Genomic DNA, 16,574 nt, shown 5'->3' on the forward strand with positions numbered 1-16,574 from the left:
AGCCGACATCGACCCTTGTCCCATAGCCCCAGATCCCAGGCAGACGAAGAACCCACATATCCTCACAAGCTCAACTTCATCTTGCTCGATTGCAACCTTCCCTCTTCTCTCCCTTGTACATACCACCCCCCCCTGCACAGGCCGAACAGACGCGCAACTTGTCTTGATTGGCTCGGCCATGACTTTGATTCCGCGCACTCCCTGCCTCCAACTCACGGGAAAACAAATCATGGGATGAGGCTTGTGTTCGTGTGAAAACCTAGGCAGAAGGAATCACCGAGGCAAGGGGAGGGGAACAAACCGAAGCTGTGTTGTCGAGAATCCTTGCCTGTTCTTTCTCCATCCTATCAGAGTGAGCGGTTTGATACCACTACCCTTGCTTTGTGCTACTGCACGTCGTACTTCGTTTTGTCATAATGGCCGGGATGTGCCGACTTGCGGATTCCTGCTCTGGGGATCTTCCGATGCGTTCGTCTGATTCTTGCTCGTCGCTTGTCATTTTTTCTTTCTTTCGCGCTTGGAGGCATCCGATAGCCGCGATGGCGCTATTGCCGTGGCCTTCGTTTGTAATCTTTGCATGAACGTGTTGCTGGCCGGATCTTGGTCCGCTGCCTGCGCTAGGGTAGCAGTCAGATTGTTTCCGAGGTGGATGTGATGCCGAGGTGCTACCACATCAAAAGGCGCAGGTGCCTCGCATGCAGAAGCAAGCCGCAGTTGAAACAGCACGCGACTCCAATCCGGATCTTTTCAGATTCTCGGTCTCGGCCACTTTAGCAAAGGAGGGTCGACTCTCGCAGATCAGTGAGTTCCCGTGTCAAAGGACGCTGAGGTTCGCCCAAAGGCCAGTCGTTAATGCTTTCATTCAAGTCATGCGATGCGTAGCTGTTCTTGTAGACTTCTGTCGAGCTCGAAACCCCAGCTCTCTTGTCTTCCCGCTGATAGATAACAATTCGCAAGACCGACACAGGCACACAGCCTGTGACCCGGATATCATATCCTCTATTATCCAAGAAGTCTTCCACTTGTAACGTATATCGCCGAACTCTTTCAAAATCCAAAAGGTTGCCCGAGCTCAACAGAGAAGACGACACGTAACGCGACACAAGCTTCTCTAGGTTGTGCCTCCTCTACCTATACCATGTCAACGTTGTGCAGGTGGACCGGGGAAAGAGACAAACACACTCTATACAACCGTGGCGAGCCCCGAGGCCCTTGGGGAGCCGAGCTCCTTGTATATGAACTTGACCTGTGATGCCGGTGGTATCGGAATGCAACGCTGTAAACTCAATGCAGTCTATGCCGTGATTTTGTCTCTCAGTTCCCATTCGTAAGCTCCGCGGGTCGGCCATTAGTCGTGGGCTCTTTCTGGTATAGGCGATGCAGTTTGATGTATTTGTAGACTGAGTCGGGAATGTCTTCTACCCTTTCTCCGTTCTGTATTTGAGCACGGACACGTGTTGACTACACCATCTTGTTAGTAAACAGGACGACTGGAATAAGCGCCGGAATCTCTTACCGATACTTCATTGAGAATCGTCGGAACTACCCAGATGTTGTGCTTGTATTTCTCGAGGGGCCTTAACGCATCCTCAATGTTGCACTGGGCGGGCCTGATGATGTAGGGATTAGCATTGCGGACTATTCGACTGCCGCCGCGGACTCGTCGAACATTACCTCTCAACAACAAAAGCTCCGTAATGACCCAGTAACACATCAATGTCAGCAGGATCCCAGATCTTGGGGTCTGACATTGTAGCGGCGAGGTCGGCGCCGATCAACAGCATAATCCGTGCCGATGTAAACCTGCCGTCTACTGTTTCAATGCCTCCCAGCACGTTGTTTATCTCGTGATCGAAATGACGGAGGACGTCGACCGTCGGGCTGTAGAGGGGCTTGCCCGAGTCATCAGTGCGCACCGTCTCCCACGGATCGATTGTGATGGTGGCCTTGGAGTCCGTATCGACGGCCAGGCTGCACACTATTGTACACCGTGAGCAGGGAATCGCCTCTCTTCCCAGTCCAGCCTGTTCAACATACTTTGAATCCGGTGGTGGGCCGGCGCTAATGATGCTTTCTGATACGCATCGGAGCAGGGCGACATGTAGTTGCCGACGATTTCGAAGCCGGTATCGTTTTGCTTTACGTACTTCTCGGCCAATTCAAACATTTGCAAGTCTACAGCATCGTCAGAGAGAGCCCGTTACGATGTTCACGTGCTCCCGCTCTCCCCCCCAAACTTACGCAACGTCGTCACGGGCGAAAAGCTGCCGCAGGCGACAAGCACCAGAGGGACCTTGCCGGGCTGCGTCAAACGGCGCTTCAGGTTCTGGCGCGGGAATGTGTATCCGGGCGGCGAGAGTATGGGCTCGGGGAGAGGCGGCGTGCCGTTTGGCCGCGGGTGAGTCCCGAAGCTCGACGCCGAGGCGACCATGATTCTGCGATGCGCGACAGGCGATGCTCGGTCTGCGATGCGGGGTGAAGGCCCGTACAGAGGGCGGATGAGGTCGCGGAAGGGAAGGGAAGGAGGAGGAAGCCCGGATCGGCGTTCGGAGAGTCGCGATGTCGGCGTCGGCGGTCGTGAATGACAAATGGATGGTGGAGGAAGGAAAAAAAAAAAAGGCGGCGATAATGGTGTAAGAGGTTGCGACGATAACGAAGGTGGGATGTTGATAGAGGATTATCTGGGTGGGTATGTGGAGGGATTTACCTCAGGGCTCCTCCGTGCCTGGTGCTCGCTAATTTGATGGCTGAAGTCATGGAAGCCTCTAGTGCTACCTACGAGTATGAGAGCGCCAACTCAGAGGCTGTGGCGCCCAGTGTAGCGCTGTGTCGGTGCCTGTAATTGTTGGCTAGCTGCTCAACTATTCGTCATGTACAAGTGAGGCTTCAGCGTTTGTTTAACGAGACGCTTTTAGTCATCTCGCCCTGTTTAGGTACATGTATCGAGATCTCTCATCATTGTGGTGTTGATCTTGTTTGTCAATCGGATTTCGTAGATACGTCCTCAAGACACTCACAGATGCCCATGTACTGGGGATTCGACTTGGAGATGGCATGATTTGCAGTCCAAGAGGGCCATATGGTATCTAAGAAACCTTCGAGCAAGAAACTGTCGATGTCCTGCCTAGAACGACGTCAATTCTGCATCCCGCATCTCACATGCTTCCTCCAACTGGCAATCTTGCTTGTGCGACGTTCTGTCAATGCAGCCGGTATTGAGTAGTGTAACAAAGGTGATATCACTGCACATGTGAGCAGACTCAAGCTTCCTGGTACTAAGAGCTGTATTTCTAGTGCTTAAATCTTATGACGTCCCTGTGAAAGGGCAGATACGCACTGTTAAGGTACTCGGCAGTTGATGCCATAAGTCGGAGGTTTCCCGACAGTAAGTAGTTCGAGGTTTTACGGCTTGATACTGAGTTGTATTATTTGGCATCTCGACAAAGTCAACCGGAGTTCCCCGGGGGGATCGATTTGCTGGAGGGATGGAGAAACTCCATTTGGATTGGATGATTTCATCGTGGCGAACTCGGGGGGATTTTATTGTGGGAAAACGAGCATTTGGTTTCTCTTATTCACCAGCTAAGGTGTAAGGTAGTAGATATCGCCGAGTCCAATGACACTGTATTCGTACTGTGCTGCATCCTTAAAAGCTCACCTACCTAGTACAAGCAGCGTTCCAAGTCTTCAGTTCTATTCCACCATTTCTTTGCTGCTCTTGAACTTCGAGAAAAGGTCCAAGACAAGAAAGTGGACAAAGGCATCCTTAGCCAGCCCCTGCTCATGCAGCAGAGGGCGGCAAACCGAGAGACGCCGTTGGTGGACTGCGTTGTGGGAATAGCTCAATGTCCAATCAGGTCAACTCTGCATGCTGCAGGAGGACCGACCCCTTGCAGGGCTCTGGACAGAATCAAACGACACGCGGTTTTGCTTGGAAGAAAAGAGCCTTTGAATATGTGCCCTCCGCATAAAAGAAGTTGTTCTTTGAACTTCTTGAGTGACGACACACGTATGTAGTTTGCCAACACTAACCTTTGATGTGCCCTCACCGTAGAAAGACGGAACACGACTGTCAAGCACCAACTTGGTAGCATTATGGCCCTTTGCTTGACTTGTCCAGGATATTACTGGCTTGACATCTATCCTCTCTCCAGCAATGGGCATAACTCAAGTACGCCTCCGTACCGTGCCAATATCATCTGATGATGTTCATGGAGGATTTAGTACATAGCTCCCCTGAGTTCCCAGACGGTTTCATGTCAAGCACCAAGTTTACCCCACCCTCCCCCTCAACTCGACTGGTGTAATCGCTTCGCCCAAACCCTCGGGCTCCATTCTAGATGCTCGGAGGAACCTGCTGTCCTACGCCCAAAACAGTCGATTTGCTGTTGGGTCCAGCATCTCTCTCGAGCGTTGGCTGTAACATCGCTTGGCTCTTCTATTACATGCTGTTGCTCGTCCGAGGCTTTGCAGAGAACGAAGGCGGTGCACGAAGCCGGGCTCTGCCCGTTGGCGCTGGACTCTGGACTGCCGCAGCAAAGTGGCAGAGTCTCCGAACTGAGACTTGAAAGCTCTGGAGAGGCGGAAACGCAAAGGCGAAGCTGGCAAACGCGCTGAAAGATGCGGATCGCGTGCCTCCAGTTTGCGCCGCAGGTTGCAGACGTCGAAAACAACCTCAACAAGGCGGATGCGATCCTCAGCGAGGCCGATTCCGACGACTTGGACCTAGACCTCTTGGTGCTTCCAGAGCTGGCCTTTACCGGTGAGAACTTGCACATTCTCCCTGTCAAATGCATGCTTCATGACTCCGTCTTCTAACCCGCCATTCCGCCGTCAGGTTACAACTTCAAGTCTCTAGGTCACATATCACCATATCTCGAGGAATCTAGCACGGGCATCAGCTCGCTTTGGGCTCGAAACACGGCTCTCAAGCACGACTGCACTGTCGTCGTCGGATACCCTGAAAAGGTAGATCCGACGCTGAACTGGCCCACGGACCCCGAGTACTACAACTCGGCTATTGCCGTCAACGGCGACGGCGAGACGGTGGCCAACTACCGCAAGACGCATCTGTACTACACCGACGAGACCTGGGCACTCGAGGGCTCTCATGGCTTTTTCGGAGGTCGGCTTCCCGGCTTGGGCCAGACGGCCATGGGGATTTGCATGGATTTAAAGTGAGTAAACGCAGAAGGGCGGCGATTTCATATTGCTTGTAATCGTCGAAGCTGACCTGGCACTTCGTACTTCAGCCCTTACAAGTTCGAGGCTCCCTGGAACAAGTTTGAATTTGGGCAACATGTCCTGGACAGCGGTGCTCGCCTTGTCATAGTATCAATGGCCTGGCTTACGAATGAGAACCCACAAGAGTTCACCAGCACTCCTCTAGAACCCGACAGTATGACATTGTTGTACTGGGTCTCACGCCTGGAGCCACTGATCCGGGCCGATTCGAATCAAGAAGTCATCGTCGTCTTTGCGAACCGCTGCGGCGTTGAGGGCGATGCAACGTATGCCGGCACCAGTACCGTGGTTGGCATACAGTCTGGCGAAATATGGGTGTACGGCATCATGGGTCGTGGCGAGACGGGTCTGCTGGTGGTTGATACCGACTCCGAGCCGTATGCCAAACTGGCATATTCGCCGCTTCAGCCAAAGGTTCGATCCGGAAACGATCTCCCGCGCGAATCTGAAGCAAGATCCGGCAACGACCCATATCCGCAGGAGGAAAACCGAGATCAGGTCTTGGATAGCCCTGACCATCATTACAAGCAATCCTTCGATTACTCTGATGAAAAATACAGGGACAACAAACAGACGTGGCATGCGGACTCCTCACATATTTTCAGCGAGCAGAATAAGCACGAGTCTCCTGAGTATCCTAGGAAATCTTTTGATACCGAGACAGCCGACACCAAGTTTGCCCATGCAGCGAGAGAATCGAGCCCCAGATTGGACATCAAATCTTTGCACCTTGACATCCCACCTGATCAATATATGCTCCGGCGATACCTCGAAGCAGAATCTCCGGTATCTCACATGGAAACTTCCTCTTTTCCAAACCACTCCACGACAGCACCCCCAGACGAGCTCCGAGGCTTGCAGAAAGGCCTAGACGAGTATGTTCCATTCTACCCCGATATGATTGAAAACGACAAGCGGTTTAGCCTTCGATCCGATGTATCCGTGTGGAACAACCAGCCAGGCCGTGTTCGCCAGCTTTCCGTCTCAATGATTGATCCCCCTGAAATGTCGCACATTACAGCCCAAGAACGATCCCGGACGGCGGAAGCGGGAGGCGGCGCCAGACTGGAGGAGAAATATAGGCCCAAGTACAGGACTCACAGCCAGCGGCAATCCTCCGATTGGAACAGTCGGCATGGAAGTGACTACGGCGGTCCACTATCACGACAATCGTCTCAGAATCAACTTGGAAGGAAGTACAGCCAGAACCAGATCGACGACGTGGCCAGGAGCTATTCCAGCAGCGCTGTGTTGCCGGCCTACCTCATGCAGTCCCATACGGCATCACAAGTAGCTTCAGAGGAGACTGGGAGAGGCAGACGGCGCTCTTCGCACAGACATCTAAAAGACGCGCGGCGCGGCTCTCGGGGGACGCAAATGTCTCAACGAGAAACGATCGACCTATCACAGTTTACTCTCATTGAAGAGTATCCTTCGGCCAGCTGCCCCGTGCATGGCAGTCGTCCTCCGTCTGGGACACGGCATCAAAACCACTCTAGGGCCAGAGGGCGATCGGGGAGTCATTCACAGCATGTAAGGGAGGGAGAAACAAGGAGGAGGCCATCCACCAGGCGCGACACGTCGCAGAATGAGCGCCAGAGGGACAGTAACGGTCGGCCACCCAACCGCACACACTCATCGAAGCCTGAACAAACTCGCCCTAGCAGCGAGAAGAAGAGGGAAGACAAGGCTACGACAACCACCACTTCGGGCCCAAAGACTCCAACGGCTATGATGCTGGTTCCGGATATGGAGCTGCCTGATGGCCTGGAGAAGACGTTTTCCTTGCTAAAGTGTGTGGAAAAGGCTCCGGAGCATATCGTGAGGCGGCGTGTAAGCTCGGTCTGGTAGGATATGCCAGCCAGCGTGGGATTCGGCATTGATCTTGTTTTCCTTGGTGTACTTTAGCGAGGGTTATTTGCACATAGACGGAGCTTTATGGATTGCTGCATGAAACGCGAAAATGATATACGAAGCACAAATGACAAAAGAATCCGAACACATCATGATGCAAGCACTTGTTTCTCAACGGCATACGAGGAAAGTCAGAGGCCGTTACTTTGTCCTACATGTACTCAGTATCCCGCACAAGCATTGCCGTCCCTTGCAGGTCAGTCGTGCATAAGCGAAAGGAGGGATCCTCATCCGTCTGCACGCTGCTGGTATGCAGCTCTAGCACCTTTACGGAGCCCACACACGTAGTCGGAGTTTGTGATGATGTTGGTTCAATAGTGTATGCTATGAATCACCAGATGCAGAATATTCACACCATTCGGCGCTTCCATGGGACGTCGAACGGCACGGCTACTCAAAGCAAGTAGGAAATTCCGATGCTATCTCCAGATGGAAGCCTTTCAACCAACGTCGATAGAAGGGGTGATGGAGTGTGATGGTAGTGCGAACGGCGCTTGGGGGCGGTAAAGGAGGTTGTGGAGCGTGGGAGACGGGCGTGTCACGGCGCACAAGGGATAAAGTCAGATGCATGTTGCCGAACGTTGGTGATGTTGGCTCGAGTCCTCACATGCAATGCTGCTTGTGCTCGTATGGATGGCTACATTGTGTTGTGGTAAGGTATTCATCGGCAGCCGGTGCTTGTAGGAAGTACATGCTTATCTAGCAGACCACGAGATAATACGAGTATGATGTTGAAGAGAACAAGATACGCAGCGTTCAGTGAACACTAGATGCATGTTGGTCCAAGGCTGATGATGCATAGAGGCGGAGAATCTTGGCCCCCGCAGGAAAGACGATGGAGACGTGGACAGGAGGGTCGCAGTGAGGCTTCAATCCTGCTGCAGCACTTTTGCCGTGTGTGATGATGAATGGGGAGGACATCACACAAGGGCAGCGACACCTCGCTGCGCTATTGACTCACTATCCGTATGGGCAATAATATGAAATGGTGAAGTGAAACGGACGGCAGAGAAGCAGAGAGAGGAAAACGGATGGGATTGGATGACATGAGCCAAAGCGATTTCCAACCCAGATCTCGGCTTCTCTCCCTTGTCTCTGGTTCATCTTTTTGCTTTTGAACCCGTCAGCCATCCACCCACAGCGTCGAATTAAGCGCCCAGCTCGCACCACCACCCGTCCAATCGGAGCCCGTCGACAGGCAGCGGCCGGTGATGGCAGTGTGAAATGGGCGAGCAGGGATCCCTGCAGATGGGCTTGGCGTGGCGTCAAGGGGGGGGGGAGGAGAGGAGGGGAGCAAGACTCGCATCGCGGGTCGTCTCCCGTCTTTTAGTGGCCAAGACAGGGCCCATGATGTGCCGTGCCGTGGAAGACGGTTGGTGAGATTGGTGAAGGGCTCTGATGGTTCCGGATGGTGCGAGGCCCGGAGAGGGAACATGGACGAGGGGTTTTGGTTACTGTTTGCCTTGGTTCTTTGTCGCTTGTCTCGTTCTGGGCTGGGGTGTGGAGAAAGAAGAGGTGATGCGGGAGGGTTGGTCCAGAGAGAGAGATGCTGCCTGCATATCCGTGCTCTCTTTGACGTGCGCGGACGAACGCCTGCGATGCGAGTCTGCGTCTTCATCACATCTGCCGACCAACAGCCACCGTCCTGGTCCTGGTCCTCCGCTCCCTTCTTCTCTGGCTTCACCGGCTGAGCGCGTTTTCGACGCTGCATGTCATACAACTTCCCGGCTCCGTTATAACATCCTCGACTGGCGCCCTCTCCATCTGCAACAAGGCATGCCGCTCGTCTCTCGTTTGTCATCGTGGACAGCTTCGACTCTCTCGCCAGGACTGCCCATCATCAGGCGTGGGATGTATTAGCACAGGCTGGAACTGTGTCTCCGAATTGAAGCTTCCTCACCTCCACACGCTCGCTATTCAACATCCAAACCCGCCCAGCGATCAAGCAACTACTCTGCACCAGCGGACCGCAGGCTCTCACCCTCATCTCACCTCACCTCACCGAAAAGCCACATGATGTTGCGCCTCCTGACGAGCTTCGCAGCCGCCGGCGCGATCCTGCCCGCCGCAGAGGCCATCCTCGTCGCGCCCAATTCGCCATGCTCGACCAACTGCGGTAACGTCCTGGACTCGACGTCGGCCGGCGACCTGGTGTGCACGCCGGGCCAGTACACGGGCGGCTATGCGAATGGAGCTGGGACCGTGTTCCAGGGCTGCGTCGAGTGCGAGCTGGGCAGCGGGTATGCGACCAAGAGCAACTATTCCGACAACATGGCGGCCTTGTGTATGAGTTTCTTTTCTTCGTCTCACTTCACCCGAGAGTGTCTGCTGATGATGCTTGACCTCAGATAACCTTCGGTATGCTGTATCGTACTGCGTCTTCAACGAGCCGGCGCATCAAGACTTTGTCAACAATCCATGTGTGACGAGGTAAGTGAAGAAACCGAAGCCCGTCCGGCGTCGTATGTCATGGCTTACATGTTCCCTTTAGCAAAGCTTGCGGCGCCTTCACCAGCGCTATTGCGTACCAGAACCTGTCCGTCGAGTATGACGACTATGGATACTGCGATCTATGGCCCACGAGCGATAGCCTCGACCTCCACGGATGTATCGAATGCCTCCAGGTTACCAACAACTACCTGGCCAACTGTATGCTGCCCAGCCAACCCGTTACACACTTGCTGCTGAGAGCAACCTGGCCCTTACTGATATTATGCATAGTCGTCACTGTTCTGCAAGCTGGATGCGAACAAAAGCCCATCAGCGGCGTCACCCTCGGACTCGAGGGCAACATCTTCTCGAGCGACATCGTCAACATCACCGCCCCTACACCAACAGCGCACGTCGATCCCGCCTGGTTCGATCACGGCCCGCTAGGCCTCGGCGGAAAAGTCGGCATTGCCGTGGCCGGATTCATCCTCCTGCTCATCCTCGCCGGCGTGGCCATCGTCTGCAGGGGCAGAAGACGGAGAAAGGCCTTCCTCAGGAAGCTGCAGACCAACATGCCGCAGATGAAGTCCAACCCTGGCGGCTGGCCATCAATGCCGGGTGGGATGCAGCATGATTCCAGTGACACGCCCCTCAGCCAGCGTCCTCTGCGGACCTGGGACGAGTCTCCCGTCACCGGCAACACGGAGAAGACGTTCCCTCGATACTTCTCCCCCTATTCCTCCCAGTTCAACAGTCCCATCAGTTCCACCGACGTCAACCACATGCCGTGGCCGGAACCCGCGCTGGGCTCTCCCCGGTCGCCGCGCGAGATTGGCCTCGCCCTCGGTTCAGCCATCGACATCAATCATGCAAACCATGAGCGGTGGCCGGTGTCGCCGGAAGATAAAGGCAAGATGAAGGAGGAATCATACGAGATGCAGTATGTCGACAGTGCCGGTAGCGGTGTCGTCGCCAACAAGCAGCCGGTTCACGTCGAAGCACCGATCCTGAGCCATCCTGGGTACGGAAGAAACTCTGATAGCCCGCCGAGGCAATACGACGTGAACGGCAATGCGATGTGAAGGGGGAGAACTGGAGGGAGATGTGCCAATCAATGGTTACGATGCATGAATAAGTCTTTTGCTGCCGGGTCCGACGAGTCTTATTGTTTACTGTTTACTCCTTGTTTCTTTGTGCGTGGTGTTTTGGAGTGATTTGAGCATATACCTCTCTGTTGGTGGCGTGAAGAAGGGATCGCGGGCTGGGGCGAACTTTGGTGGGTTGGATGCTGGGGATACCCAATTGCGCCTTGACGGCGCCTGTTTCTCGGGATAAAGTAGTGAACAGAAACACGTAAATCTCACGACAATTCATATTGGATTAATATTTAAGAGACTTCATGTCGCAGGACCAGCAGCTATGAAGTTGAAGTGGGATGCTTGCGATCTCATAAAGATGCCTCTGAGCGAACCGATACCTTTGCTGATTAAGCAACCTCTGGAGTGCTCTGTGGCTGGTATTTGCCAAAACTGTGGCTTTGCATGCACGCTTGCCTCTATCCAGCCTAGCGACCAATTGGCGCCACAATTTCGGGGACGCAAAGTTTCTGCCCCACAGGGCGAAGGAAAAAAAAAAAAAAAAAACTGAAAGGTCAATTGTTCGTAGAAGAACTCGCAGAAGGAAAAAAAAACCATCACGACTTGCAACGAGCGCGCCAGCATCGTCTCCCTCAGCTGAACCCGCCAGACGTTGCACTCTTTTCTTTCCGTCCTCGATTCTCGGATATTCGCATTTCTCATCGATTCGTTCGAGAAGCGACTGCAAAAAGATGGCGGTTGTCGTGAACAAGAAGGAGCAGGAGGAGCACATCATCAAGCCTCAGGCGGTGACTCCTCCTGTCGACACCAGCAAGTGGCCGCTGCTGCTCAAGAACTATGACAATCGTGAGTGAAGACGCCTGAATCTGGTGCTTTTTTTTTTTTTTTGCCGCGTGTGGGATGAGCTGCGGCTCTCAATTGGACGTGGCGAGGTGGTTGAAGCATTCGTTGGAGCGCATGGAAGAAAGGCACCAACGCACCCCAAAAAGAGAACATTCTGTTAACCTCTTTTGTTTTTTTTCTTCGTCTCTCTAGTTCTTGTGCGAACCGGTCACTTCACCCCGATCCCCAATGGATCTGCGCCGCTGAAGCGTGATCTCAAATCCTACATTAGCTCAGGTGTCATCAACCTCGACAAGCCTTCGAACCCTTCTAGTCACGAGGTTGTCTCCTGGGTTAAGCGGATTCTTCGGTTCGTGCCGACCTGCAGTTTTTGTCGCCGATTGGGATTCCGATCGCTTTACCTTGCCCCTGGCATCATGGAACTAACGACGAGAATTGGTATAGCGTTGAGAAGACTGGTCACAGCGGTACCCTCGACCCCAAGGTCACGGGCTGCCTGATTGTCTGCATCGACCGAGCGACTCGACTGGTCAAGTCCCAGCAAGGAGCCGGAAAGGAGTACGTGGCCATCATCCGCCTGCACGACAAGCTGCCGGGCGGCCAGGCCCAGTTCGCCCGCGCCCTCGAGACCCTCACCGGTGCCCTGTTCCAGCGCCCGCCCCTGATCTCTGCCGTCAAGCGCCAGCTCCGTATCCGAACCATCCACGAGAGCAAGCTCATTGAGTTTGACAATGACCGTCACCTGGGTGTCTTCTGGGTGAGCTGCGAGGCCGGTACCTACATTCGAACTCTGTGCGTGCACTTGGGTCTGCTGCTGGGTGTCGGTGCCCACATGCAGGAGCTCCGACGTGTGCGGTCCGGAGCCATGGACGAGACCAAGCATCTCGTCACCCTGCACGATGTGCTGGATGCTCAGTGGACCATGGACAACACTCGGGACGAGTCTTACCTGCGCCGCGTGATTGCGCCGCTCGAGACTCTGCTCCTGGGCTACAAGCGTCTTGTTGTCAAGGACAGCGCCGTCAACGCCGTTTGCTACGGTGCTAAGCTCATGCTTCCCGGTCTGCTGCGTTATGGTATGTTTTCCATCTGAAATTAAAGAAAGCTCCAGAGGCTTGATCAAATGTGTAAGATGTTGTTCGCTGACTAAAGGTTCCTACAGAGTCTGGCATTGAGCACCACGAAGAGGTTGTCCTGATGACCACCAAGGGTGAGGCCATCGCCATTGGCATTGCCCAGATGTCTACGGTGGAGATGTCCACGTGCGACCACGGAGTCGTGGCCAAGGTCAAGCGCTGCATCATGGAGCGTGACCTGTACCCCCGACGATGGGGCCTCGGACCCGTCGCCCAGGAGAAGAAGAAGCTCAAGGCCGACGGCAAGCTGGACAAGTTCGGCCGACCCAACGATGCCACTCCCGCCAAGTGGACGTCGGAGTACAAGGACTTCAGCGCGACGGACACCTCTGCCGCCGCTGCCGCCGCCGCTCCCGCCACCACCTCGATCCCTGTCCTGCCCTCCAAGAGCGAGCAGGCTGATGCCAAGATGGGCGACGCCGAAGCTCCCGCCGCCGACGAGGACAAGAAGAAGCGAAAGAAGCACGAGGGCGAGACAGCCGAGGAGAAGGCTGAGCGGAAACGACGGAAGGCGGAGAAGAAGGCGGCCAAGGCAGCCAAGAAGGAGAGCAAGGGAGACGACGAGGACAGCGATTAAAGGAGCAAGGGGAAGAAAAGCAGAGTGTGTGGAAGTGGAAGTGGAAGCGGAAGAATCAAGATGCAGACTGTTGAGGAATCTGTTTCAGTGTGAAGCTTCCTGGCGTGGGAGTCTGTTGTCCATGTGGAAGCTGGTCGTCTTGCATCTGTTTCTTTTTCTCATCTTACCCAGAATTGGGGCTATCGGGCAATTTGGCGTTTAGGTATCAATTCGTACATTATCATGCTATCTATGTGTTTTGTCTGTCATTTTGCATGTGAAGCAGGTGCTGAAATCGAGAAGTACATACAGAACAATACGATTCTCAACTTCTTTTTCTGCCTCTTCAACCTGGTTCCTGAAAGGGAAGGCGGCATTGGGCACAAACGCACGTGGAGCCACCAGAATTAAGCGCCGCCTCTCTTGTGCCGTCATCACACCTCTCTTCAAATCGTTGCCTCTTCTTCCCATCCTCTCACCAATTGCACTGCGCGCTTCATTCGATTGGCTAGCCGCTCGCTCAGCTTTCCGTCTAATAGTTCGTGCAGTCTCATTCTGCAGGCCGTTTCTATCGCCCCTGATTGGACCGGAATTGATGACGCCTTTGGCTGTTTTCTTCTTAGCTCCCGCCGTTCCCTTCGTGCCTGATCTTGTCTGTGATGTGGTGAAATTGCGATTGGTTCTGTGTGATGAGCCGCCTCACGTGGAGTCTGTCGATGCGATGCGATGCGATGCGATGAGCAGGGATGTCGACGTTGAAGACGGTGTGACAAAGATTGTCGGCCGAGTGGAATGACTGACAAGGACAGGAGATTCAAGCCCCATATCGAGTCGAAGGGTTGCTGAAGATGCAAGCAAGCGCCTTACAAGAGAGACAGAGACTGACGGACATACAGAGGGAGGGAGAGAGAGACTGTGGGTGTGTGATATCACCGACGGGGGAGCTGAGGGCCCTTAAGCGAGGGGGTGTCCAGGAACGGGCGGCAAGCAAACCGTCGTCTGCCGTGGTCGATGCAGGAACAAGACCAAGAACGCATGGTTTTTGCCGCCGTCTCCTGCTGCCCGTCACGATAGTCTCGTCACCGGCGCCTTGGGATCAACAAGCTTATTCAAGCCATTGTTCAACGCGTCTATGACTCGAAGAAGGACTAGGATATTATGGGCGGCATCTGCTGCTTCGTCTTGGGCTTGACTCGGCAAGTTCTCACTCTCGCTCTTTGTCTCGCTCTCTCTCTCTCTCTTTTTGATATACCCTCTGTTTGCATTTCTATTTCGCTTGGAGTTTTCTTTGCTGTGTTGCAGTCCTGTTGCGGTCTGGATACTGCTTGCTTGTTGAGAGGTTGCACTGTCTTGCCTTTGCGTTTACGGATCAGAGACGCTGCGATAGCGATCTTCTCTGTCAAGTGTTGAGACATTCCTTGAGCATTGGCTTCCTATATTCGATCACGCCTTTGACAGCAGTCGCTCTTTCGTAACACGCATTTCAGCTGTCCGCCTTCGTTACGATCATATCTCTACCAAACTTCATCCACACCAACCAACCGAGGTTATATCAGGGAAGATGCTGCACATGCCAATCGGTCGTGGGATATTCCCCTTACTCATCACGACTCTATCCTTGGCGCACGCCTTCAGAGTCTCGCCCAACTCACCGTGCACAAGCGTTTGCACCACCTCCAGCTCGTCGCAGTCAGAGCCGAAATTCTTCAATGACCAATGGAAAGACGTCGTCTGCAACGACCAGGATCTGGACGGCACATCAAAGGGACAGAAGCTCAAGAGCTGCTTCACGTGCTTGCAGAACAGCACTTACACCCATGACAGCGAGAGTGACCAGGAATGGTTCCTTTGTAAGTCCTTTCTGCCTACGAACACTTGTTGGAAACCGTGGCTAATAACAGTAAAGATAATCTACGGTATTCTTCTAGCTACTGCATGTTTGGCTATCCCAACAGCACCGGCATCGACTCCGGTCCTTGCACGACGTCCGAGGGGTGCGGGAATCTGGCCTCGGCTCTTGAGTTTGGCATCAAGAGTCCAACCAACTCGACACCATATGACTATTGCGATGCGAGCGGAGGTGCCATCACGGGTGACGATGTCGAGGGATGCTTGGGGTGTGTTGGAGCTGATGGAGACCACAAATATCTCTCAAACTGTACGTTTATTACACGCCGACCCTTTTAACCCCCTATCTGTTGCTGATTATTTCAATTAGTCCTCCTCACAATCCAAGGCGCATGCAGGTCAAAGCCCGCCCCTGGCGCTATCCTGATACTCAACAATACCATCTTTGGCGACGACACCATTCAAGTCCTTGACCCATCATCTCCTGCCGCCTACGAGGGCACCAAAATCTCTAGCTCGAGGATTGTGGGCATCGTCATTGGGGCCGTCGTCCTACTTGCGCTGCTCGCAGGTTTCATCTTTGTATGCATTCGCAAGCGCAGGAACCGCGCGAGACAGCAGAACCGCACATCTGGCTATTCTTTCCGCTGCCAGACCAGAGTGACGCCCGTCACGCCAAGGTTCCCAGAGAATGTTCAGACAAACGTCACCTCAGACGGGGAGAAGAATGCGCATGTCATGGTGACCACTGGCCTTGGAGCCAGCCCATACTCCGCGGATCAATATCCCTGGAACAACCAAAGCTCGTTGACCGTCAGCATCAACAGACAGCAGGGTCCACCAGTGACGAGGCCCAGTGTCATAACTGCTTTGACGCCGCCGAATCAGGCACACCTATCGCCGCGGGCCTCCTCTCCCGACGACTTTGCAACGCCAGCGTCTGCTGTTTCGACTCGCTCCAACGCGCCTCTTCTTGGCCACCAGCCCCCCGGCTATACCCCTTCTCCTCACCTGAGCCCGTCCAGCTGGTCGCCGGCTCCAAGACCCCAACGACCTGAGAGGAAGTGGGAAGAGGAGAATGGAGGGATAACTAATGCTCTCGGGTTGATCAGCAAGAAGAAGAGCAGGACAAGCGTGGGGAGCCCCGTCCAGAGCGAGATACTCATCACTTCTTTTCCACCGCCCCCTACGCGTGGAGTGAGGTAGGTTCATGGTGGTTGTCATGTTGAGATGATTAGGTGCTTGGAATCTGACACGTTGATCTGTACGATACGACACGTTGACCGTGTCGATGTGAGAGTGATGGGCTGTGTGGGAGGGTGCAGCTAGGTTAATGTATGAGCCATTGAATGATTTATGATAGCTTCAATTCAAAACACATGATACCACTAGACTCTCAACCGCGTGAACAATTGAGCCATCACTCACACCGGATTTGGATCATGCAAACAACAAAGTTCGAATCGATCAATAAATCGTTGCTTATCATGTCATTTATATCCATCC

The 16,574-nt window shown here is 53.9% G+C and overlaps 6 protein-coding genes across 6 annotated transcripts; 4 read left to right on the top strand and 2 right to left on the bottom strand.

Moving 5' to 3' along the window:
- Nucleotides 1-1,314: 1,314 nt before the first annotated feature.
- CCMA1212_005907 (Nicotinamide/nicotinic acid mononucleotide adenylyltransferase 1) lies at nucleotides 1,315-2,431 on the bottom strand (the record flags this gene model as incomplete). Its single annotated transcript, XM_073703151.1, has 5 exons — nucleotides 1,315-1,461; nucleotides 1,517-1,610; nucleotides 1,675-1,978; nucleotides 2,038-2,175; nucleotides 2,242-2,431. 5 exons carry the CDS (start codon nucleotides 2,429-2,431, stop codon nucleotides 1,315-1,317), a joined length of 873 nt encoding a protein of 290 aa, XP_073558372.1.
- A 2,189-nt stretch (nucleotides 2,432-4,620) lies between these two features.
- CCMA1212_005908 (Protein Amidase) lies at nucleotides 4,621-7,095 on the top strand (the record flags this gene model as incomplete). Its single annotated transcript, XM_073703152.1, has 3 exons — nucleotides 4,621-4,762; nucleotides 4,838-5,177; nucleotides 5,253-7,095. 3 exons carry the CDS (start codon nucleotides 4,621-4,623, stop codon nucleotides 7,093-7,095), a joined length of 2,325 nt encoding a protein of 774 aa, XP_073558153.1.
- A 1,186-nt stretch (nucleotides 7,096-8,281) lies between these two features.
- On the bottom strand, nucleotides 8,282-8,959 carry CCMA1212_005909 (uncharacterized protein; the record flags this gene model as incomplete). The annotated part of the gene is made up of 1 exon (XM_073703153.1): nucleotides 8,282-8,959. One exon carries the CDS (start codon nucleotides 8,957-8,959, stop codon nucleotides 8,282-8,284), a length of 678 nt encoding a protein of 225 aa, XP_073558368.1.
- A 215-nt stretch (nucleotides 8,960-9,174) lies between these two features.
- On the top strand, nucleotides 9,175-10,670 carry CCMA1212_005910 (uncharacterized protein; the record flags this gene model as incomplete). Its single annotated transcript, XM_073703154.1, has 4 exons — nucleotides 9,175-9,442; nucleotides 9,507-9,588; nucleotides 9,650-9,807; nucleotides 9,880-10,670. The coding sequence occupies 4 exons, from the start codon at nucleotides 9,175-9,177 to the stop codon at nucleotides 10,668-10,670; spliced, it is 1,299 nt and encodes a 432-aa protein (XP_073558621.1).
- A 746-nt stretch (nucleotides 10,671-11,416) lies between these two features.
- Nucleotides 11,417-13,241, top strand: CCMA1212_005911 (Centromere/microtubule-binding protein cbf5; the record flags this gene model as incomplete). Its single annotated transcript, XM_073703155.1, has 4 exons — nucleotides 11,417-11,531; nucleotides 11,721-11,877; nucleotides 11,973-12,604; nucleotides 12,691-13,241. 4 exons carry the CDS (start codon nucleotides 11,417-11,419, stop codon nucleotides 13,239-13,241), a joined length of 1,455 nt encoding a protein of 484 aa, XP_073558620.1.
- Nucleotides 13,242-14,781: 1,540 nt separating this feature from the next.
- CCMA1212_005912 (uncharacterized protein) lies at nucleotides 14,782-16,274 on the top strand (the record flags this gene model as incomplete). Its single annotated transcript, XM_073703156.1, has 3 exons — nucleotides 14,782-15,070; nucleotides 15,127-15,378; nucleotides 15,439-16,274. The coding sequence occupies 3 exons, from the start codon at nucleotides 14,782-14,784 to the stop codon at nucleotides 16,272-16,274; spliced, it is 1,377 nt and encodes a 458-aa protein (XP_073558623.1).
- Nucleotides 16,275-16,574: the final 300 nt, after the last annotated feature.

Source organism: Trichoderma ghanense (assembly GCF_004382785.1).
Source record: "Trichoderma ghanense strain CCMA-1212 chromosome Unknown scaffold_6, whole genome shotgun sequence".
In the NCBI taxonomy this organism is placed as follows: domain Eukaryota; kingdom Fungi; phylum Ascomycota; class Sordariomycetes; order Hypocreales; family Hypocreaceae; genus Trichoderma; species Trichoderma ghanense.